At 38.5% G+C, this 25,571-nt stretch overlaps 1 protein-coding gene across 12 annotated transcripts in view; it reads left to right on the top strand.

Annotated features, from left to right (window-relative positions):
* The window catches only part of TRIM2 (tripartite motif containing 2), a 122,577-nt gene extending 97,216 nt beyond the window's left edge, over window positions 1-25,361 (top strand). For 11 of the 12 annotated variants that reach the window (XM_074866648.1, XM_074866647.1, XM_074866643.1 and 8 more), the window contains 6 exons: window positions 7,206-7,309; window positions 8,599-8,766; window positions 15,051-15,231; window positions 16,856-16,926; window positions 19,772-19,912; window positions 20,937-25,361. In XM_074866648.1, the coding sequence (XP_074722749.1) occupies window positions 7,206-7,309; window positions 8,599-8,766; window positions 15,051-15,231; window positions 16,856-16,926; window positions 19,772-19,912; window positions 20,937-21,089 (818 nt within the window). In that variant the 3' untranslated portion in view covers window positions 21,090-25,361. The remainder of the gene's footprint in view (window positions 1-7,205; window positions 7,310-8,598; window positions 8,767-15,050; window positions 15,232-16,855; window positions 16,927-19,771; window positions 19,913-20,936) is intronic. The other variant, XM_074866651.1, reaches the window with a different exon arrangement.
* The last annotated feature ends 210 nt before the right edge of the window (window positions 25,362-25,571 follow it).

Genomic DNA, 25,571 nt, shown 5'->3' with positions numbered 1-25,571 from the left:
TAGACAGAGAAGGGGCTGGATTCAGGCAGAGCCTGTGGGTCTGTAGCATGTAGGAGCAGGATAGGAAAGCCTGCACAGGTACACTGTGCCTGTGAGTAAGAGGGGAGTTCTTACCCATTGTGGCTGACACCTTCACTGAATGCTAAGCCTCTTGTATATCAAGCATTAATTTGTCCTGGTGTGGAAATAGTAGATCTAAATACTTCGAGAAACAACCAACGATATGTCCTGAAATTATTTTTAAAATGTTAATATTCTTATTACAAAGCTTTTGGTATGGATTAAAGTGATTTCAGCTTGTAATTTCTGGTTCTTTATCCCTTGCTTCTACTGAGCAGTTTCTAGCCTGACTACCAAATAGTGGTATGACTCTGTTTGGGTTTTGCTGGTGGTGGTGTTTGATGGATTTTTTTTGTAACTATTCTCTCCAACACACCATAAACTCTCTAAGTCTTAAATGTTTTCCAGAAATTGCAGTGCCCTTTCTTTCTGTTGCGATGCATTAATGATCATGTGCTTTATTTTGGAGTTCTGCCTCCTCCCCTTCTTCACCACTCTAACCCCCCAGAAAAAGAAGAGAGAATAATTAGAACAAGAGCGACATGTGTCTCAGAGCTTTTGCTTAATGAAACCTCTCAGAAGTGTCCACATTTGGGATATATGGATTGCTATTTTATTGAAAAACTGAGCTGAGAATAATACTTCGTCCTATTACATGTTCAGTTCTCAGCCACTCATTTCACAGAATGACCCTACATAGAGATGTCCCCCCGGGCTTCTGTGAGCTTATGTATGCATTGTCTGAAAGGTCTCTTAAGCCATTGCAGCTGTAATGCTCTAGCTTTTTACAGCCTTCCAAAATATGCAGAATTAATGAAGACAGGTAAAGCTTCTGACATTTTCACAGGGATTGCCTTCACAGATTGAAGAGTTCATTTAGTTTCAGTTTCAGCTCACTTCAAAAAGTTAAGGCTTGGTTCATTTGTTGATGAGGTAATGTAAAATAAAGTTTATCACCGTTTTCCAACATAACTGCATATCTATTTTGAACCCATTGTTGAATTCCTCTGATAGCCCTGAACAAATCTGGATTTGTATTTTAAACTGGGCAAGATAAATTTTATGTTTGGCCTGCCAGAAGCTCATACAGCTGTGTTGGAGAACCATACTGTAGTATTCCTATGGGCATCCAAGTATATGGGGTATGCTTTTGTATATGTTCTGATATATGGGCTTTTATGCACAAGTGAATTGATCAGCTCATAGCAAGAGATTGTTCTTGTGCTAGTATTAAAAGAGATAGCATTAATACAACATTTGTACAGTTAAGTGCTTATGTTCATGGGGAATTCTCCATTGTACCTTTTGCCGATTCTGTGTTATTCATGGCTTTTAAAACGGCACGTGGTTCTATTCAGACATTTAAAGGTCAAGCTATTGACTGCACATTCATACATTCGTGTAATTCATTATTTACAAGAATAGAGTATTTCTTACTTCCTCCCCTTCTCTCTCAATAATTTATATCCTCAACATTTTAAAAAGTTTTTCTTAAACAGGCGTGACCTCTAAGAGTGTGTCCATGCAGTATCTGTGTAGCATGTACTTAGTTTATACAAATGAAAACCAGAATGTGCTTATGATACCCAGAAAATAATTGTTTCATGATGTTTCTTGCTACCTCTGCAAGTGGAAAGCACTAAAGTAAGAGGGAAAGCTCTTTTCCATAACCCTGCTTTTGTGCCTTAGACCCATGCTGAGCAGAGGTAAGTGGAGGTGAGGGATGTTCACAGTGTCAGCCACTTCCACCTTCCCTGGTAAATCTCTCCCATGTCCTCCAAAGGAGGGTTAAAAGCCATGGGTGGCATCAGTTAGTTACTCTATGCAGGACCCCATCTTGTGCTCTAGCTCTGCCATGCTGTGCCATATGCCTTGGTACTTATTCTCTTCTGGCACTTTTCATGACTGGGTTCTTTGAGACCGTTTAGCAGTAGTGGTGCTATTTCCCACTTCAACTGTTTTTTCTCTTCATTTATTTATACTTGGGATTGGCATCAGATACAGCCAGATGGAGAGTTGGCTCTCTGGTAGAAAGTTCAATTTTCCGTTTCCTCAGACTATGTTTAGTTGTCTGTTCAGCCATGTAACTGAGCATCTAAGTTTAGCTGTTAGATTTAATGTGTGTAATCCACTCTGATTAAAAAAAAAAAAAGAAAGAAAAATGTGCCTTTAGCAGTACCTTCTGTCAGCCTCCTTACTAGGTGTAGATGTCTTCTGGTCTGTTATCAATGCTGAAAGCAAATAGGAGCCTTGTTGTGAATTTACTCCACATAAAAACTCATGAACAAGGCCTGTATAATAGCTTTTGTGCAGTTTAAAAGCAGGCTTAGGGAAAGCAAAGGGATTATTGATCAGGTGCTTCTTCTTTAATTTTCTCTGAAGGCCTTTGCCTGTATTGGATTGTCCTGTTTGAAAGGAACAGGGTTGCCTATAGATATATACTTTTTGAGCTTTCACAACAATACAGGTGGGTTATATGGGTTCACATGTCCTTGAAAAAACATGTATTTTTCCAACTGCAGTTAGCCCCCTTGTATGGATGGTCCAGAGGAATCTTCTCCCTGTAGCAGGCAGCATCTGCTTCCCCCCATTCCCCCATCTCTTCTCTACCTTTCCAGCAAGGTCCTGTCCTGACCAAATTACAGCCTGGCTAAGGGCACTGGAGAAGGAAGGGATGTGTATGTGTAGTTGTTCCCTGTAGTGCAGAAGTATGATACATGAAATTCAGAGGCCCCTCTGACACACATTCTTCATTCTCTATTCCAGACCTCTGGAACACACCCATTAATAAGTAGTATGAAATAGCAAGATGTTTTCTCTACAGAATTTATATTTCTGTAGAAATAGTAACGCCTAGTAATGGGGAAATAGAATTTCATTTTCCAGTTTATTAGCTCAAATCCCTCTGAGGCTTGTCATGAACTCTTCATGGCTTTGCAATGGCCAGTGTGAAATTTGGCCAGGCCTACATTGCATAGTTTTGCAGTCATACCTGTATTGGACAGGGGCTGAAGAACTCTGACATCACGTTGCTGGCAAAATCCCCGGTGTGGGCCTGATGTCCTGGCAACAGAGACCTGGTCTTAGTTCAAGTCATGTTATTTGTGGTCTTGCTGCTGTACTAGCAAAGAACTGCTCCTGAGGTGTACCTACCCCTAGGATTTGTGCATACATAGCTGTGGTGGCAGGGGCTCTGCTGCACAAGCAAGGCTTGGAGGTGGTCTTGGCCAAGCTTTTAGGGACAGATGCTCTGTAAAGCAAATTAATACAAATCAGCCCAAACTTTACTACCAACAGTGTGTGGGAGTATCTGCCAGAGTTCCTACTGAATTATGCATTCCTCTTGAAAGGTTACAAACATTGTGTGCCTTCATCCAACAGACTGATTGATTTTAAAACTTAGATTTGCATGGGAACTTGGATTAAAAACACTGACATTTATTTTACAATAAGCACATAGCTTGTTAACAATCTGATTCGGTGCAGTTTTACTACAAAGCCTTTTGTGTTTCAGCTGTATCTGTTATGAGAGAGGGTATCACATCCTCATAACGTGTAAGATTTGACTAAGTATCTTTTGGCGCTCTGAGGAATAAAGAAATGAAGCTAGAGAACAAGAAAACAACTCCTTGATACCTGTCTATGTAGACCTTTCCATGCTGTTTAGGTTTATCCTTTTTTTCAGTACCACATAGAGAACAATCCAAGAAGAAGTATTTGAAGTGCTGTAGGCAGGAACTAAATGGTACTTACAGAACAGGTAATGGCTACTTGCAACCTCTAAAGTCTCCCCATTAATCTGTAATCTTTCTGCGGGTTTTTGTCTCTCTCAATCCATTCCCTTCCTGCTGAGGGCAGTGACATGTTTTTTCTTCATGTTTTAGGAAGCTGATAAATCTAGGTTAGCAAGCAGGGAGGTTATTATTCATATTAGTAAAACTTAGAAAGCAAAAACCGCTCCTTCTATTGCTATGAGCATCAAAAAAGTACATTGTACAACAGGTTTGTCCAGATGCCCAGCACTTACACAACAGATTCTTATTGCAGTTACATGATGTAATTTTTAACATCTCCTGTGATGTTTAGATATTTTTTTTCCTTCTTTTTGGTGAGATTCAATCTGACCTCTATTGTGCAAGAATAAAAGATTGAAATTATGAAGCATTTTATGTGTGCTAGATTGTCTTGAGCTGAAAACGGATACTTTTTTGATGAAAGCATATCTTCAAAGCTAAATTAATTGGTTTGTGCAGGCTATGCTCCAAATACCAGAAGGAATTAGATGGGGCTAAGGCAAATCTGATTGTTTATTATCTGTATACAAAGATGGTATAAAAGGAGCTATTCCACAGGCCACAGATCTGCTTCCTAATAACTCAGTTCAGCCTTCCCCTTTTGAAACCTCTGCTGTCCTCTCCCAATCCTCAGCAGCTTGCCACAGAAGTTGCAGTAAAATGTCTGTCTTTCCCTCCTCTGTGCCCCACAGTAGCTCAGAACAGGAGGGAGGTAAGGCTGGGTAGACAGGCACGAAAGATGCTGGCTTTCATCTCTAAACCAGGCTGCTTGGGAAACACTGGAATGAGAATCCCACAACCATCCTCTGGTTCCATCCCTGTGCATTTGAAATGTTGGTGCCTCCCTAGGCAAAGGAGTGATGGGTGATTGCCTGTGACTGAGAGAAGAGAAGACAAAGCATGGGGTGCCTTGATACAGAGGGGTGGTATCTTGCAGTAAAGGATTTGCTGAAGACTCTCTCTAGGCAGGTATGTTTATAAGGCAGGAACCTCTACTTGGAGGAGGGAGCTATCATCCTTTGGTATTACAGAGCCAGCTGCAGGAGCCTACTTTTCCAGAGGCTGACATGCTTTACCACAAGCCTTCCTCTCATTGAACTGCTGCCACTGCCAATGCCTGGATTCAGGTCTTTGCTGGCCTACTGAATTATTCAAATCAGAAAGTTCAGAGTTACCTGTTTTCCTCTTGAACATAAGTTAGGAAATAAGCTGTGTTTCACTAACCTCAGCTTGCTTCTTCAGAAGAATTTGTGCCGCTGCAGAGGGGACTGTGTGCAAATTAGGACCTATGTGATGGGTTTAACAGCCGCAAAGCTATATACAAGGACGTTGCATAGACCTGAATTTCATCTGCATGTTGTGCTAATGAATTACTATTTCTTAAACTTCCTGTGAAATATGACTATGGCATTCCTGGGTAATTTCTTCTATTTTTCCTTTGATGTATGCTTACAAGGTTCCCACTGAAGAACACTCTGAGTAACTCTTTATATAGGGCTCTCCTATCTTTAAAAATTAAATTCCTTGACTTTCAAGAACATTTTTTCTAAGGATAAAGAGCATACATTCCATAAAGTTTGTGCTAGTTGGTTCCAGATGCTCTAGCTTACGCCTCCTCTTTTCTAACAAATGTTTTCCCTTTACTCTCAGTAGTAAAAGGAATGTTTCTCCCTTTTCATCCATTCTCTTTGGCTAAAAGGCAAAAAGGAAACTTATCATTAGCATATGGTGGAAAAAAATTACTGCATGCATCCCTCAGGCACTGCTCATTAAAAGAACACACAGAAATGACTCAAGTGTGGGTAATGTAATTGGTGTGTAACTCACTATTCCCTGAATACGTACTTTCCCCTTGCAGCACAGAAGTTGAGAAGTTTTTGCCTTGTTTAGAGGATGGAGCATATGGAGTTCAAGAAAACAAGCCTTGAAACAAAGAGACATCCTCGCAGCACCAAGTGCAGAGGAATTAAATGTTACTTGTTAGCCAGTGACAGGAAATATGCATCCCACAGCCATCACCACAGCAGAAAGAAGGGTTGTTAAGAGCATACACATCCCTAATGAAAGCTAGATACAAATTAGAGCTAATATGTATGTCTTCTCTTGGGCATCACAGTCAGAACAGTTTTAATCACTGAGCTCCAGGATATTTTGGACTGACTAAAACAAAATGCAAGTTTTTCAGTTAAAACCATATATTGAAACCAATTAATGTCTGATATGCAGCCAGTGAATGCTTGTAAAAATACTTCACCAGGAAAAATAGCACTGCATCCAAGTCTTGGAAGGAACAGCTTATAAAGTCTTTTTGTTTCAAAATTCATTCATTCATTATGAATAACCTTGGGGTCCAAGATCATAACTGCAGTCTTGTCTAAAGACCCCTGAGCTTCCTTTACAAAGCAGGAATTTGGATACTGTTCCTGTGCTCCAGATGTAATTTGGACCAGCCACTTTAGGGCTGACCTTTTAAAGACATCAGTTGGCTGTGTGACTTGCCTTGGAATATCTCAGAACAAACATCTAAGCAATGAGGCACCTAAACATAATGAACTTCTGTGAAAATTTGACATTTTACAGCTCCTTATCCCCTTAAGCCACTGGGGAAAAGACTTACAGTTCTATATAAATCTCTACTGCATTTGTCCTGGGTAAAAATGGCATCTCTGTGTGTGTACACTGTTTTATTAGAACAATCTAAGGTCTTTGCAGAACCATTCAGTCTCCAGGTGTTGGTCTTCATTGGTCCACATGTCCCAGTCATTCAAAACCAGTTCTTCATCTGAGTTTCCTTTCTAAGGTAGTTTTTAAAGCCTATGACTGAAAACTGTGTATGAGTAAATAGGAAACTTCCCTGTCTTGAAATGGCCCCATCCAAAGTGATCGCTGATATGTTTTATCTCAACTTGTGACTTCACTGAGGAGAAATAGCTAATTGTCATCTGTTCAGGTTCTTATCTTAGCCTCTGTCTGTATGTTCCCACAGTACTACCCCTTTCATTGACTTCTCAGTTGAATAAAAATCCACAATTTAAAAAAAATTCCATCACTATGAGAAAACATTTTACTAGTTCGCTCATGCAAGAGGCAGACTGTGAACACTGATTTGTGAAGGCCAAAGAGGTAATTACATTGATGAGGACTTAGATGGCATATGTGTCAAAGAGTAAGAACAATCCCTTCTTGTACTTAGAATTGTGGATCTGATACTGAGGTTCGTAGCAGTGATAAGAACTCTTCAAATAGAAATCTATAGATCAAGGATGTAATGAATGCATGTGTTGGCATTCAGGTCCTAACTGATTAGTCCTGTCTAACCTGATTTCTTACATGCTCTGTTGTCAATTTTAGGCACCAAAGGAAGAAACAAAGGGGAATTTACAAATCTTCAAGGTGTAGCTGCATCAACAAATGGAAAAATATTAATAGCAGACAGTAACAACCAGTGTGTGCAGGTATGAGTATACCACTTCGAATATTTAGCTTTTTCTCCCCAGCCCACACCTTTGCCTTCTTTGTACTCCAGGAAAGACACATTTTGTACAATTCAAGCAGATACAGAAAATACAGAGGAAGCTCAACTTGTTTATCATCCATTATCATTCCATCTTCTTGACCTGCAGCTATCATTTTCAGATCTACACTCTATCTAGTATGTATATCAGAGTTTATTTCCCTTCCTTATGATGTTTGGCAATGAATGAAGAAAACAAGTGGTGCAATAATCTGGAAAAATGCCTTTTTGTAAATATCATTTTACATTGTAAATTTGTCATTCCATGTTTCCAAATACATATCTACGGCAAGGTGCCGCAAATATCATTTTTTAAGCAAATACAAAAATAAACATGTATATGTCATTTTCAAATGGCTTTTAGTCTACTTAATTGACTTTTCTGTCTGATATTACGATCAAATCTTTTCTGTGGTAGCACCCCTGACACCCATGACTTACTGGCTTCTGTAATCTGTGTGAAAATCAAGCTGTGTTTTTTCTTTTGCTTGCCATGTATCTTTTTTACCATTAACAATTTGTCATCAGTCTTCAGGCTGCCCATGTGGTAGCAATGAACAAGGCAGCAGTGTATGGCTTGTTCTTCAGTACGTCAGAACCAGCAAGCCATATGCAGTAAGAACTCGTTTCCAGGCCTTTTCAAAGAGACAGAATAAAATATTCATCAGCACCCTCACACTTTGTAATTTGCAGCCACTTCAGAGAAACTTCAGTATCTAATTACCTGGCCTGGGGACACAACCAGTGGACTGAATTTTGTGTGGCTAAAGCATCTCTCAGGAAATGGCCTGGTACTTATCCCTAAGTCAAATAATTAAATTTTGAAATTCTCTTTTAGCTTCTATTCCTACCTTTTCTACAAACTTAGGGTTTGACTGTGGCTGAGTCACTCAGTGCCTCAGTTTGCTCATTTCTAATATGAGAATAATACCACTTCCTTCCAGCTGAGGGACATTGTGAAGCTTAATTCATTAATGTTTATAAAGTACTTTGAGATCACTGAAGAAACAGTGCAATGTAAGTGCAGAGAACTTATTTATCTTGAAATTAGAGTCCAGGTAGAAGCCTCCCTTTAAATTAGGTTCAAATATGAACATGTAAAAGTGCTTCATGTTCCTAAGTCTCCTCCTGACTGTAGTGTTCATTAGTGACTTGCTAAAATATAAGCTCCAAGAAATAGATCATGTTATTGTGCAGACTTAATTTTAAAATGAATGTTTTCTGTTACAGATATTTTCCAACGATGGTCAGTTCAAAAGCCGTTTTGGCATACGAGGAAGGTCTCCTGGCCAGTTGCAGCGGCCAACAGGAGTGGCTGTGCATCCCTGCGGTGACATCATTATTGCAGATTATGATAACAAATGGGTTAGCATATTCTCATCAGATGGAAAATTTAAGGTACAAGTTACCATGTGAACTCTCCTGAGCTTTCTCCGTCTTTCAAAGGAATGCAAAGTAATGATTTTTTTTGTCAAGAAACTACATAGTTTGGTTGTAACTTAGTCCAAATTCCATTGTTGTGATGTGGAAACCCATGACACAGCCGTGTTGTATAATTAATAGGAAGAGGTCACAGCTGTGATGCTAATGTTATACCAAATAGAGACAATACTTTCTATTTTACAGTTCTATGTACTAGGTGCTTGGATGCCTTTCTGTAACTTATAGTCAAGGACAGCTAATGTAATCAAGTCTAGTTGGACTAGCTCAACAACCTTCCTATCATTAGTATTCTGATTATACAGGAAGGTATGTGCATATATGTATATACACAGGCAGACATAAAAACTTATGAGGAGGACATGAGGCTCTTCAGTGACATATGGAGGAGAAAAATAAGGTAGCAGACTGATGGTGACTTCCTCTATTTATTCCATATGTATCAGCAAATCAAGTGTATAATTCATGTGTGATCCTGTTGGCAATAAATGCAAGGAAGGGCAACCCAAGATGTTGTTCCAGTGCTACAGCATAGACAGGAGTGTTTTAGGTGGGGTGATGTGCACTGGGAAAACTGAAAGGCGGTAATAATGTCTTAGGTTTCAGAAATCAGGAGTTCTGAGAAAAGCACACCTCTCATTTTCATAGCAACTGTGATCCCTTTAATAGGAGTAAAATAAGAAGGCACCTACTACACTACACTGATGCTTGCCAACCTGCAATATTTATTTTGCTTGGATTCAGGTGCAATTCCACAGAGAATTAAAGGTTGCCTCCATCTGGTGCTGTTCCCTAAATGCACGTTACTGAGTTTGGCAATTCAGGCTGGAAATAATCACCTGTAGCTGAAGTTAAGGAGTATGCACTGTTCAGTGAGATAAAGGACCTGCAGGGAAATTTCTACCATAGTTTCTTAGTTCTAGAGTCCTGCATTGCAGACAAATTGCCTGTTTGGCTAATTTTCTGGCAGTCTAATGACCAAAAATCTCAGGTTCTGAGCTGCTCTCGTGTGTAGCAAGAAATGGCCTTCTTTCGAGTAGTCTTTGCAAAGTGACAAATGCTACAGCAAATAGGCAACTGTGCTTGCATAGTCCTCAGTGACCTCCATCTGGGAAACAGACATGTATGCTTTTAAAAGTATCCAGATCCAGTGTAGATGTGAAACTAAAATAAAACAATACTGATATGCAATGCGAGTGTTAAAAAAATACAAATTACTTGCATTTGCAGAGAGTATGTGATTTTCCTTGTCAAGTAGTTTTGAAAATGTACAGCTACGCAGGAAAACCTTCGTTTTGGCTGAAGTCCTTGAATGAAATGAAGACACCAAATGAAGATATAATTTAGTTAAGCATCCAAATACTCTGAGTAACTTAAGTGTGTTTTAAATAATTATTAACATCTTTAATGTGAACTGGCTTGATCAGGATGCAGAGCATGGAGGGCTCATTTTCTTTCCTTCTGAAGACATGCTGTAAATCCAGCATTTCGGATGGTGCCAGCTCTGGAGCAAAAAGCCACGACTCTGGAGGAGCCAGGACCCTATGTGCTATAGACTACCAGCAGGGAGATGGGTATTGAAAAAAAATTAATTATTAAGGTAGTTCCTCTGATGTGGAGCCTAGCTTTGTTTTTAGTCAAAGTTTTTGTTGGCTTGCAAGAGCTATGTAAAGTTGGCAATGTTTGTGTGGTTAATACAGGTTAATCCATCGGACTTTATAGTTCTTGGGACTAGACTGATTAAATGAGAAAAAAACCATCAATGATATAAAATACTATTTTTAGATTGAATGCAACAGGCTATATTTATGAGAGAAAAATATACAAATGTTTGTAGAAGCATTTTCTATATGGAGGCAGGCAAATCGTATAGTTGAAGCACAGGACATGGATATAACAGATCTAGCCTGGGTAAAGCCTTGTAATTTCTTGTGTGTTGGCAATGGTAATTCTTACAGGGGCTTTGTCAGATTGAATTGGGCAATGCTTGCTAAAATACACAGAGAGACAGTTAAAGGGATAATGGTGTTTCCCTTCAAAGGACTGTGCCTGCAAGTCATTGTATATGAGCTCTGATGCAGGTGGTCTGCTAGTTGTTAACTCAGCATTATCAGGGGGCTGTTTTGAACTTAATCTAACCATTTTTGTTGTTGTCCCCTTCTTCCTGTATTTACTTACACTTACTCTGCCTTAGCGGCATTTTAGTAGTCATGTGAGCCAGAAGGCAAATTTCCCCTGCAGCCAGGCCCAGGCATCTCCCTGATTACAGCACTGGGCTGACTCACCCCAGCAACCTCCACTGCCACGCAGAAAAGCGTCACCTTCCTCCGTCACTGGTAGCAACACAGACAGAGCTCAGTTTTCTCAAGGCTGTAAAACTTGCATAATGCAGAGGTGGACAAACCCTAATCTAAGGTTACACCAAAACACGAGTCTCTTAAAATGAAAGGCTATATTATCCTGTGAATGATAAAGCCTCAGATAGGGTCTTAGGAACTGGGGCTTCCATTTCTGGCTGTGCCATGGGTCTCACAAGTGACTAGTGATCTTCCATTTCACTTCCCAGTGCTTTATTTTCCTCATCCATAAAAGGCTGATAACAGTGCTGGCTTCCTCTCTAAATTACTCTGAAATTGCTTAAGAAAACTGCTATAGAAGACACATTTCTAGGCTAAGGAGAGAACGCATGCTGAAGCAGCAGTATCAGCTTCTGCGCCAGTGGTGATGTTCAAACCTAGTGAAGGAACTGGAGAACAGGGCCAAGAGTCTTGGCCTCTTGGTCCTCTGAGGAGAGAATTACTTTCTTTCTAGTCTTGAAGGGTTGTATCTAAGATAGCTTGTTATCAGCCAAACAGGGCTGCAAGTCAAGATCAAGTTTAGATGAGTCGGAAAAGATGAAAGGAAACATTTTGTCTGTCAGACTTTTATTTTTTCTTGTCTCATTAGTAGAATTAAGGGATCTGCTTCAAGCTGGTTGAATGTTCAGATAGGAATAGTTCTGTGGAGTGTGGTTTAATGGTCACGCAGTCACATGAGTGATAAATCCTTTTATTGTGTGACGTTGCAATGTGTGACAAAGTTGTATTTCCATATTAGGGAAGTTCTCAAACAGGAAAAGATGGTATGTTGAAAGTCTGTAAATTAATTCCTGACAATTGTGAACCTTTCAGGCAACACAAGATTGGTGGAGTTAAACTTAAAGCCCTAACACACTTCTACAGTGGAAAAGTCTTCATACATTTTTATATAGGCTAGCTGATTTTTTTACTTCTAGGAATATCCCACAGTAGAATATTTTCCACCCGGGTAGGGTGGCTTTATAAACACATATTTGAAAACCAGTCTAAATTCATAAGAGCCTATAAAATAAGGGACATAATGTCCTTGACTGAATTCAACTAAACACATTATTTGTATTAAGGGTTCAGATGATTCATTATACTTTATTCATTTCTAATGGCAGAAAAGTCTCAAAATACTTCCATTCATACACTTAACAGGAGTGACTGGGTTTCATAATGTTCTGTTCTAAATAATCAAACCTATAATTCTAAGAAACCTTCTGAAATAAAAATATACAAAGCATATGTTCAGCCAGACCCAGTAATGTGTCATCAGCATATTTTGATCTAAACTGAAAACAGAGATTTTTACTAAAAAGCACTGCAAACTCAAGCTGGGCATAATTTATTGCTGCCTGCAAATTATATTTTAAATCCTGGCTCAAGAATAGTGATTTTTATACTCTTCTCAGCACTGAGTGCCCATTAATGTAGTACGTGACTTATTAATTTTTTTCATATGTATTTATATGGACAGGAAGACACTGTACTCATGAGTCTGAGTCACTTTTCCATAGGAATCCTGGAAAGATGGTAAGGATGTGGTGCAGTGCACAAGCAGACAAACACACAGGCATCCCAGAGGAATGAAGGGAATATGACTTAATCACCCCAAAGGAAATAAATCTCCTGATTTGCATTTGGTTTATGTTTTTGCTGCTTTGTTGTTATGCAAACCTGAATACATTTTGTAGGTCTGCTCACATCTTTCCCCTGGTGAACACAAAGTCATTTTTAATAGTTTTCCCTGGGGATACTTTTGCATGATTTAATTAGGTGGTTTTTGCCTAAATATTTAGCAATTTATAACAGCATATGTACCTGAACATAAACCAGACACATGATCATTGCATGTTGGCTAAGCATAGTCTTGAAGCTACAAGACTTACTCCCTGGAGTTTTCTTTGAGACTGAAAGAGGTGGTGTAGTTGTGCTGGTGACTTTGTACCAGACAGCCTCAGGGAACCTAGATGCCTTTATTTTTGGATGGCTCCTATTTTTATCTGCAACCCCACCCATGAGAATGTACCATGGAATAGGAGCATTGGGCTTTCTAAGGGTAGTTGAGCTCCTTTAGATACTAACATGGTTGTTTGCTTTGAAAACATTAGGGAATCGAGAGAAATGAGTTAGGTAATGGATCTTCTCCATGCTCTGTAATCTGTCCCACTTTGGTAGTCACAGACTAACAGAGCTTCAGCTACTCCTCACCACTTGCAGGAGGGAGGGGAGAGGGGCAGAGAAGTCAGAAGCATTGCTTGTTGTAGGTGGTGATCTGTCCCCCCCGCCTGCAAAGGCAGTGAGGTGTAGAATTGTCTTATTTCATAAAGAAGACTAATATCTTGGTATCTATTTCATTTAAGTTTTGATGGAAACAGGAAATTAGGTTCTCCACCAAGGAGATGGACCTCAGTTTGTAGGATGTGTCTCACAAATTACTACAGGATCTGAAAGTTCAGGGATCCATAATTTCAAAACAGCCTGTTCGGTGGGTTGCTTGTCCAACACAGTAAAGAGACTGGCAGGAGACCAGACTTTTGGAACCATCCTGGATAACTGTCCATCATTTTAAAAAAAACACAACAAAAACCAGAAAACAAGTTGCTACATTCCAACAACAAACCTCTCAAACAATTAGGTGGTATTTTTATAATCTTTTTTTAACTGAAAGGTCAAAACTCAACTGATTTTATGTAGATTAAACCAGTTTCTAGAATCTCTGCCTGAAAACAGAGCAGAATGGTGAGAAATGTGAAATGGGTTGCAAGGTGATCCTAGAATCTTCTTGGGTATATGACCAGGTAACTCAGGTTCTTTGAAGGCTTTGCCTCAATTTCTGCTTGTTCTGGGCTGGATAGGATGCTGTTGCATAGATCCCCTTCTTAAATCCCCTTCTTTTTGATCCTACTAAAGAATGCTTCCAGATTTTTCTGATTTATTTAGACAGCTCTCTCGCCTTTCCAAATAATTCACTGTGTGTGAGATCCACCTGATCGCCACTAAAGGTTTTTCCATTGATACAATATGGAATATTGTATACAATTCCTTTCCTGTTGCTGATTATGCTGGCAGATGTTTTTGGTAGTCACAAGGCCTATTTAAAATGATGAAAATAATTTTATTTACCTAAGACAGGAGCAAGCTTTGATTTGTTTAGTGTTTCAAAGATTATTTGCTGTTTGGCAGCACATTCCTATCTCCTTTGCGGGTTTCAGCTGACACTTCATGTGTCTAAGCAGCAAGTGAAGCAATCTCACATGGATCTGGTGGAAGATACAGAGGTTAGCCTAAGCTTTAGCTCTGCTCAAATTCTTTCCAAGAGCACTCAGAAGCTTCATGGCATCTTACTCGCCCAAGAAAGGCAGCAGAGGACATGATAGCCTACATCTCACCCAGCTCTGATACTCCAGGAGTGCTCTCTGACTGTTTCAATGTAGCAGGCAGTTGTAAAGGCGTATTTCCCAGTCGTAACCAGGCGGTTGCTGGACTCGGGAATAGTATACAAGGGGAGGCAGAAGTCCTTTATGCCTCTCTGCCTATCCTGGCGGTACGCTAGTGCTGGCTATACAGCCATTTGTGATGGATTCTGACAGATGCTGTATATTCTCAAGACACACAAATCTGATGTTGTTTCTCATGAGTTGTATATTTGGACTCAGTTGCTGAGGTGGCAAATGTTCCACTTCAGCAAGGACATACAGAAATTCTTTATTTTCAGGTGAACAAAAAATTATGAAGTACACAATAAGAGCTGATAAAAATGATCATTTTTCTCTTGGAAACTTCTGATGACAAAAATGTCTCTCCGTCCTGCTCTGTGCCTGGAATACAATCTTTGAACTGTACTAACTTATTTCTATCATGCCAACATATTTTCTTGGTTTGTGATTTCCGTCTTAGGCCAAAATTGGATCTGGAAAGCTCATGGGCCCTAAAGGTGTTTCTGTGGATCGTAATGGACACATCATCGTAGTGGACAATAAAGCATGCTGTGTCTTCATCTTCCAGCCGAATGGGAAAATAGTCACCAGGTTTGGTAGTCGAGGAAATGGTGACAAGCAGTTTGCAGGTACACTTGATGGTAATATGTAAATCCCCTTTTCTTGCCTCTTCTGCTCACATTTGCATGATGTTTGAGCATGTTGAAGATGCTATATCCTACTCGTTTTTCCTGTGGGGGAAATGTTCTACTAAACGTACAGCTCCTATTCACTTCACCATTTGTTTAATTGGTCAGGAAGACTGCAACATTTGTTCTGCAAATGTAGCTGTAACCAGATTGTTTTATCTACCTCTCTGTGCCTGGAAGCATTTCAGATCAGTGACCCAAGAAAGACTGATCTTAACTAGTATTTTATAAATGCTTTGTAATGCCCACACTCAGCTGTTCACAATAATCGCCTCAAACACCATGCTTTGCGTTTCCAATGATCAGATACATGTTAACCAATGCCCTAAGTGGTATTACCCACACATTAGAAAATTAGTGTAATGGCACAGTGTTAAGACTGAGATCAGGAAGACACAGTTATGCAAATGGAAAATGCCAGTTTGGGGAAATTGCCACTTATTTCAACTGACTGCTTGCACATGGTGTCTTTCAATTAGAACATGCTATTAAGTTTAAAAAACCAAACATATATTTTGAGTGAATAGCTGTTCTTTCAAAATTTTAAATGAAGATGCCAAATTACATTTGCAGGTGTTGGGTCACTCTGAATAAGTAGTTACAGATTAGTCTGGTGCTCTGACTGGTTCACAGCACAAGAGAGAAATAGCATCAGTGGTATAACTCCTTTTATCTTACTTGAGATCTCTTGCAATGTCTTATGGCACAAGTGCTATATATATAGTTTATGAGAGCTTTGGCTCTGACACAGCTGAATTTTCTGGGTATTTCCAACTTCTTTCATTTTAAAATTTGTAAGAATACCTCCTGAAGATAAGCATGCAAATACTCTGTAACTGCATTTGAGAAATGTAGCACATCTTCTTGGTGCTAGGGTACATAAAACAGGTGAATCGTCACTACTTCAATGTTTTCAGTGTAAAGGCCTTCACCCTTTTTATAGTTGATGTAGTGTGAAAATTGAAACTGAGTTCTGCTCTGTTTAATAACTCAGAATAACTCAGAATGGCACCAAGTATTTTGATTCAGGTACTTGCCTGTTTTCAAGCTAGCACATAGTTCAATACACAAAGTAAAGCAAAAAATGCACTTCTTTTCCCCACCAGTGTACTTCTTAGTAATTTTTGTATTTATCCTAAAACTTGTTTGCTCAAATGCTTGTAAGAAGTGAGCACACAAAGCACAGATTTCGATTAAGATTTACAGGAACATTTTTGAGAACTGTTTTCAGTGTATACACAACTTTATACCTAAACACTACATGTTTTATATTCTTAATAAGCACATAAATATCTACATAGTCATCTGTACATGAGAGAGGAAGGAAAGACTAATGCTTTTTGATAACATTAGCTGACAACTGGTTGAAAAAGAAATTATTTGTGTTTACAAAAAGGCATGCTGAGCTTTTTAAAACAGGAAATGAAATTACTCTGAATTTAAAATTGATATTCCTAATTTGACTGTTATTGCTTAGAAGCCAAATATAATATTCTGGCAGCCTGAATTAATTTTTTTGATTTAAGCAAACTTTTTGATTTAGTGGTTATTTTTTTCTTCTTCTTCTGCATTGCAGGTCCTCATTTTGCAGCTGTAAACAGCAACAATGAAATTATCGTTACAGATTTTCATAACCATTCTGTCAAGGTACTGTCAATTAATGGCAACTTGGAAAGCTTTTTATTCTATCACGGTACTTTCTTGGGGAATGTAAATTATTGTTAAAAAAAAAGAGATCACACTGTATGTATGAGGTCTGATACAAGGACTGCACATTCAGAGACCTTTGCATGCAGTGCAGATATAATCTATTGCCTTTGGTGCCACTATAATGTTCTCTAGTTCAATTGCTTAAGCATAAGTTGTACCTGAGTTAAATGATATCAATTTAGCTATTTTTATTAGCTCTCTGCTAACACTGTTATTTACCCTATATTCTTTCCTATTTTAAGTAAGTCTGGTAACTGCTTTTGAGCTTCCCAGTAAAAGCAGTTTTATATATATTTATATATCCTTATTTATATCTAGATATATTTTTTATACCTATATATTTATAAATTCTTATATTTATATTAAGTATACCTATAAATAGGTGTATATATATAGGGGTGTGTGTATATATAGAGAGGTATATATAGATGTATATATACACCTATATATACCTATATATAGGTATGTATATAAAAATATATGTAGGTATAAATATATATATATCCTTATTTATACCTATATATATGTGTATCTCCTTATTTATACCTTTAATGTCCTAAACCCTTTAAGATTACTGGATCCATTTGCAACCTGATGCCCTTAACAGCTGTGTAAAACAGACTGTGGGTTTTCATCCAGTACCTTCTCCACTGGACAGAACTGGCCACTAGTCTTTACACCCATGGGAAGTCCTGACTCATGTCCTGTTAAACAGTCATGGCAAGATAGGGTGGTGTATTTGTTTGTCCCAATAATAAACCAAAACAAGGATACATGCTGAGATATCATGCGGTGGAAAATGTATACGAAGGAGCTACAGACCATTTCAGGAATTACTCACCTATGCGTGTTTGTTTCCAGGCCGTGACATCCCCTTTCAATCACTGTCCACGCTCTTTTTCGCTCCCTCAACAGCAGCAGCAGAGGACAGGGGCAGCAGAACGCTCTTCTACCTGGCTTCTCAGGCCATGTGTGTGGGCCCCAGGCACCGGTGAAATCCCTGGGATTTTACCTAATGGCTGCCTGTTCTGACTGAACACAAAGATGAACCCTCAGTCCAGTTCTTCAGTGTTCATAACTGAAATGATGAATCTTATACATTCACCTGAAATAGGAAATCACTGTCTGAGCATAGACACCCTCATGTCCTGAGCGGTGCTGAATCATCTAGCTTTTGAATAGTGACCTTGCTCTTGTATCCTTTTGGAATTAGAGAGGAAGTAGCAACTCGTGGTTTGGATTACAACAAAGAAACCAAGACTGCTGCAGGAGCCCTAAAGCAGATTGTTTACGTGGTTTAGCAGCAGGAGGCCTTCGACTCCATAAATTACCCCTCCACCAGCAGGGCTTGCTGTGGTAACAAGAATGCCTGGAGAAAGTTAACAACAAGGGCAAACTGAAATGAAAAAAAGCAATTGAAGAGATGTAAGAAGTGTGGCATCTTAGCGAATTTATAATTATTGCATTCCTAATGAGAACAGAGTGTTCCTGTCTGTCTCTGGCGTGACTCAATGGGATAAAAATGTTATTTGTACAATCTGGTACCAACTGAAAAAGATTCTTATTTTTGTAGTGTTCTCTAAATTGGTACAGATAAATTGTTGACACTCTGGAGAGTAATTTCTAATATGGGTGATGCTGTTATCTTTTGTTAGATGGTGGGGAAAAGAACAGAAAGTACATTTTGTTTTAAATAATAAATAAATTTATAAATAAATTTCACTCTTATGGGTCCCAAAGCCTCTTACTGCCACCAGTGTCTTGAATTAAACATCCTCACTTAGCAACATTATCCTCCCTCCTCCATTAACCTTCAAGCACGTTCCTTCCATCCAGGCATCTTCTATGTAAAATCCTACTCAATGTAGGCTTCTCATTCAGTCACTCACAATCTCCATTTTAACCCAGAGAGAGAGCAATACATCTTTGCCTGGTCTTTTTTATCAGTTGATTTTTTTCTATTTTCTTTAATCATCTGAGACACCAACATGGTAATTCATTAATTTCCTCCCCCAAATGCTTTTTCTCTGTTCACTGTGGGTGCTCAAGGATAGGATGATTTCCTCACATCTTCCACCTTATTAGCACTTCAGCGTGCACTTGGCATTTGTGAGGTTTTTGCATTTTCTTGTGCAAGCCACGGCCTGTCTCTAAGAACACTGTTGGAACTTGTGGCACAGCTGGGCCTGGGTCCAAGATGGACCAAAATAAATAGAGATGGTTAAGGTACTATGCAAATGACACATCCTGTATCTCACTTGGTCCCACTGGTGCATCCAGGTCACTTGACAGAATAGTCATTGATCAGTACCATCTTTCTGCTGTCTAAACCTGTTACCATCAGAGAGAATTCAGTTGCTGAACTGTCTATACGGAGAGCAGCATGCCATCGTGCCATGATTTTCAGTATGTGTTAGATTATGAAAATCAGAGAAGAGTGCATCTGCTCAGTTGTGTTTCTGTAGGGCTGACACCCAGTGCCATATCTGCACTCATCACTTCTTCATTCAAGATGCACAAGCTGCAGATGTGTTCCAGGGGCCCTCCACCTCTGTGTCTGAGCTGAATCAGATCTTAAGTGAGAAGGGAAATACTGCATGGTGTATTGGAGCTGGAGGGGGAGACGGGCACCTTTTCTCCCATCTTCAGTGTGTGTGTGTGTTGGGGGTGGTGTTCCTAGGAACTCTTCAATTCCTACTTTTGTTAACAGGTGAACTGGTAGTAGTAGATTACTGATATTTGATACGATGCCATATTCAGGTTTTCGTTTTAACCCATACAGGTATTTAATCAGGAGGGAGAATTCATACTGAAGTTTGGATCAAATGGAGAAGGAAATGGACAATTTAATGCACCAACTGGAGTAGCTGTAGATTCTAATGGAAATATTATCGTAGCAGATTGGGGAAACAGCCGAATACAGGTAGAAATTTCTGTGTTTCAAAGGTGCTTAATTAGCAAAACTAAAGGATTGATAACTCTGGCCACTGAAGTCTTCAGACTTCCCAAGAAACAGCATACCAGCATTAGAAGGGATGTGGTTTCTAACACAGCCTTTTATATGCCTCATTGCCGGTCTGTCCACTTTTAGAACCAGTGGTGTCAGATCACAGACTTCCCAGTGTGACTGCTAGCAACTCTGATGGTTACTGTGACCAAGGCTCTTGTTTCCAAGTAGTACCCCAAAAGCTATTTGATGACTTAGGAGACTTGTAAGCATTGCTGAGATGATAGTAGTTTATAATCACCATAACAGAAGATTGGAGACATGGTAGAAAACATGAAAAAGCAAATGATCTGTATAGAGCCTGAGGCAAGTGCAGCCGATTTTTATCATCTTGTTTAAATGTTGAGAAAATATTCTGCTTTTATGTTATGAGAGTTGCACTCTTTATCTTTCAAGTGCTAATCACAAAGTCTTCTTATTTGCCAAAGAATATCTAATAAATAACTAAGTGTATGTATTATTTTCACTGAATATAAAAATGAGGGGGATGCTTATGAGTTGTTCTCAGGAAGCACTGTCAACAGTGTAAACAAATTCCTGGTTTTCTCTGTGTGGGAACCTAAGAGTCATGCTAGCCACAACACTAATATTTGTTAGGAAAACAAGGTGTTGGTTGAGTTCCTGACTGAGTATGATTTATTGTAGTGGACTATTTTTAGAACAAGGAACAGCTGAGGTGCTCTTTTTATTATTTCATTGTGTGTTTAATTCTTGCCAAAGTACCTGGAAGCTTTAGTTAGTTCTTTTTAATAAGAAAATACATTTGTATATGAACTTGTATATTATGAGAATAACAGATCAGATTCTGCCCTTGTTTATTCTAGTGTATGTCAACCGTTTCAGAAATGAGAAATAGAATGGTATAATTGAGAGCAGACTTGTGTCTGCTATTTTTCTTTTTTATTCATAACATTTATTCTGTGCTTTCTCACCCTCAAAGGTTTTCGATGGAAGTGGATCATTTTTATCCTACATTAACACCTCTGCTGACCCACTTTATGGTCCCCAAGGTCTGGCCCTTACTTCAGATGGCCATGTTGTAGTTGCAGACTCTGGAAATCACTGCTTCAAGGTCTATCGATACTTACAATAGCAATGAGCTCTGGAGCTGAATAATTGTCCACCCTTAAGAAAAGACTGGTCCTAGAGATCCAATGCAGGCTGTATCTCCTACTTTGAGTTCATTTTAATAATGAAGGAGTCTCTTATGGACTTCTCGTGTTAATTTCCAAACTTACCTTGTTTACATAGGACCTGCACCTCTTATGTTTCTCACTGAACTTTTTGTTGTAAGGGTTAATACACAAAATCCTCTTTAACTGAATTCATAAAGACAATGTGATATTAAACACAAACTGCAACTCAAGGAACTGGAATTAACTAATTAGGCAAAAATGAGAAAAAATTGGGGAAAGTCCCAAAAGCTTTTTGAAGACTGCGAAGGGTAGCTCTTGCTCAGAGCTTCCAAATTTGAAGAAGTATCATTGTTAAGCATTATTTAACCCAGAGGTGATTCTGGGAATCTTCTAGATCTCATTATCATGGTAGGTATTACACTTCTAACATTCTTCGGTCTTACTATCTGTAACAAGTAGGTCCTTTTAGTATAAGGTTAAGTCTCACAAAATCCGTCTAGCTCTAACTGTCAGACCTAACACAGTTCAACGTTTAGCACTATGAGAATCAATGCGAATTCCCTACTCATGTGGGATTAATGAAGGATTGTTTCGTGTGCTTGTTTTTCTCTCTTCCTCTTGCTCAATGTGCTGGAAGGACTTTGCAGAGACCTGACATTTCTAAAGCTCTGGAAAAACTTAATTGTAGTGATACATTAGTGAGAGCTGAATTTCTGTATAACAACAGACCTTTTGACACCAAACTAGTTCATTAGGATCCGGGTTATTACAATGTCAACTCAATTAACCTCACGTGTGCCACCCTTTCATATGTGTTCATTGCCATGTTTCCTTAAGGCAACTCATTGTATTAACCAATAAAATAAAATGCAGCATCACACAGGACAGAAAGCCAGAGAGGTACCCCTATGGAGGACCTACATTATACAGCCAAAGGAACTGTGGTAAACAGAGGTTGTATAGGAAAGCCAAGGGTTACCAAAGCTATTTGTTTTTACATGAGAAAAAATACATTACAAATAAGAATGAATTTGAACCAATTCCTGAAGTCCTTCATCGAAGGGAATTTTGTTAGAGGACAAAATAAGGACTGTGAGATTTGTTCCGATTTGTTTGTATGTATGTATGTATGACTGATTGACATGAAAATTAAGAAAAGTAAATGTAGGTTATTTCAGCAAACTGGAACGTACGTATGCCATTTGTCAATGGCAGTACTCTGAAAAATGTCCCTTCTTCTTCCTGCCGGATCTCTCTACTGTGTTCTTTGTTGAAGTATTAATTTAATTGGAAATGCTTACAATCATATGACTGGGTTCTGTTTTTAATGTTGGGTTTTTTTAAGTGTGAACTTGTCCTTTTTAAAGTAGCATTGGCTTTATTCTTACTTCTAAATCCAATGGTCAAAGAATGAATTGCTACCATAGCCTAATATAGATAGAGTGGTGCTCACTCTTAAACCTCGTTTTGGGGAGCTAGTGAGCTTGCTGCCAATGCCTACAATAGCCTGGGAAGTACTGTCTTTCTTTTCTCATTTTTAGGGCCTTGAAACAAAAGGGCATTGGGTCAGGAACAAGGGAGTATTTTTAAGCATGTTTGCAAAATGGAAAGAAATCTTTGTTAAATTACTCGTTATAAGTATTTGTCTTATTTCTAAATAAGATTGTTGTTTCAATGAATTTGAGAAAAACTAATTTTTCTTCATAAAGATGCATTTGACTTGTAAAAATGCAGACCCCAAGGTTTTTAGATGTGGAGTTTGTCTGTTTTTTAATTACTGTTTCTTAAAGATATTTCCTCTTCTTTCCCTTGTTTATTTTTTGCACATAGAGCCAATTTACAAATTCTGAAGCAAAGATAAGTTTCCTTATTTCACTGGAATAAGTATTTTGTGTATAAGGCTTAAGGTTATATATAATGCAGCTAAGAAATTGGTGGTAATGTTTTTGAAATGTTAAATCTTAAATTTGTTATTACCAAGAGAACAAAATATCCTCTGCTTGAACTGAGTTTGTCCTAAAATTCTGAAGATGGTATCTCAGTCATTACACAATAAACTGTCCTATCAAAATTTAACAAAGTTGTATGTCAGATTTTCTGATGATCAAGTAATTTCCTTCTAAGTGTCCTTATATGCAACCTTCTGGCAAACAAACAATTTCTGACATTGGAATGCCCTTAAATGGCAAATTTATCAATGAAAAAAGGTACATAGCATTTTACCTGTATTTATTAACAAAGAGAAGAGGTTGCACAGGTTCTTTGAGATAAAAACTTAATGAGAAGATGAGGAATGTGCTGTTGCTGTCAGTTATGGATAATATTAATCAAGTCTAGTTCCAAATTTGGATTTTTGTAATAACATTTTACTAAACTTGCATGGTTTCCACTCAGGAAACATTGCCAAATCCTCTGTTGCCAGGAACTCTGAGAAGCACAGAAATCAGACCGTAACCTATATATCAAAACATATACTTAAGACTGTACTAGTCCATGTATACACTTTTCTTCAAAAGATTTTCAGTCCCTTTGACTCAGTGTTTACCAGGATTTTATATAACCTATGTCAACCCAGTGCATCCTGATGAAATATGGAATTCTGTACAGAACCCCCTTACAACCCAGCTAACAGCTATTAGGGGTGATGTGGATTTGTTTTTGAGATTGAATAGTCTTTTGGGTTTTCAGACATTATTGAGGTTTCAGACATTATCACCAGAGCAGCACTTAGTGCACATGAAAAACATCACTAATTTGGAGTTCCTTCTGATAGCAAATGCTGCCAGCTACAGTTTCAAATTCAGTGGCATAGGGCATTCCCTTCCAAGGTCTGACCTTATCTGCCTGGCACAGGGAAACTGAGAAACACGTTGCTTTTACGGTGTGCTTCTGAAGCCAACTTAGCTAAAATGCTTGGCTTACAAACCTTACAAAGAGCAACCAAAGCAGAAATTCTGCTCTAAAAAGCTGGCAGATTCTTTTCTCATCCAATTAAGTGAACGTCAAAATTGCACTACCTGATTTGCTGAGTTGTTAGCATTTATTAAAGGCTTTATAGGCATTCTGCTGCCAGATTTCAGGTATAACCAAATGTTCCCTTGACTTCCCGGGAATGCTAATTGACTAGCAGCACAGCATGAATGGTGAAAGTATGTGCTTCATTTAACTAATCTTCAACTCAAAAGTAATCTCAAGGTTATCAGATCTTGTGTAATTTGAAGCATTTTAGGACAAACTAGCCAACTGTATTTTCATTGTTTTGTGAATAGAATAAAAGGATCTGTTCAGATAAATCTAATATAAACAGTAGGGGATTTTTACATAGGCTAAACCAGCAGCAATGTAGCTGAAAAAGAAAATTTAAATGGTTTAGGCAAGCATTTGCCTAATGTAGATGGAGAGTTATTTATTAGTAAATGCTCTTTTGTTCTGTAAAAGCTAGAGGGCTTTCGATTTTATGTCAATATTTTTTATAACTAAGGATCTAGTGTTGCCATAATGAGAACTACAAGTGCCCAATATTGAAAATTTTCTTCAAGAATTGTGAGCAGTGATTGTTTTGGCCTGTTTGTGGAGAGTGCGCGAAAGGTATTTGTGCTACGGAGTAGAAAGATTCCTAACGGGTTGTGTTATTTCTGATGAATGTACAGCACTTCAGTTGATGTTTGTGAGCAACACGGCCTTAACCCTGACACTTTTGCTTTGGCTTTATGACATGGGAATGTTCCCTAAGCTGCATGGTGTATGGCAGTACCCCCTGTTAGAAATCTCTACCAGTTGATACGCCGCAGCTTTCCAGTTCTAGGAGTCAGTCTGTCTTTTTTCTTGATTTTTTAAAAAAGTTTTTCTACATTCCATCTTTGTAAGTCAATCTCATATATTTTGTGTACATGTAAGCCTTGCACTCTCTTGACACCCATAATGAAATATTCTTCTCACTACTTTTTGTTGTTGTTGTTTTGTTTCTTTTTTTTTTTTTTAAATCCCTGTGAGGCTAAATACAAACTTTGTCTCCCTAAGGTCAAGGATGAAAGATGCGCATCAAAGTGTTTGTGTGTGTGTGTGTGTAGTTTTAGCTTCCTGTGTGCCACGGTATTATTGATGCTTTAGCCGACGATTAAAAAAAAAATTACTCTGTCTTGAAAATGTAGGAAAACCAGAGTCAAATGTGTACCTTTACCACGCACAAAAATTTCAAATAATAAAAATAAAGCTTGTTTCCTCTGTTATTTTCATGGTCGAGGATTTATTTTTCATATGTCTCATACTCACTGTCCATAAAAATAGCCCCATAATGCTGGAAGATGGGTAATTTTTTCCTAAAGGAAACCCTGACACCACAGGTCACAAGCCAAGAAAACTGGGATTGTTTCAAGGGTGTTTAGCTTTTACGTAGACACAGAGGAAAGAGACATTTGGGTCTTTCTTGGGAAGAAGGT

The sequence above is a fragment of the Strix uralensis genome, chromosome 4 (assembly GCF_047716275.1).
Source record: "Strix uralensis isolate ZFMK-TIS-50842 chromosome 4, bStrUra1, whole genome shotgun sequence".
Lineage (NCBI taxonomy): Eukaryota > Metazoa > Chordata > Aves > Strigiformes > Strigidae > Strix > Strix uralensis.
The sequence above is the reverse complement of the archived record's forward strand: the minus strand, read 5'-3'. Positions and strand labels throughout refer to the sequence as shown.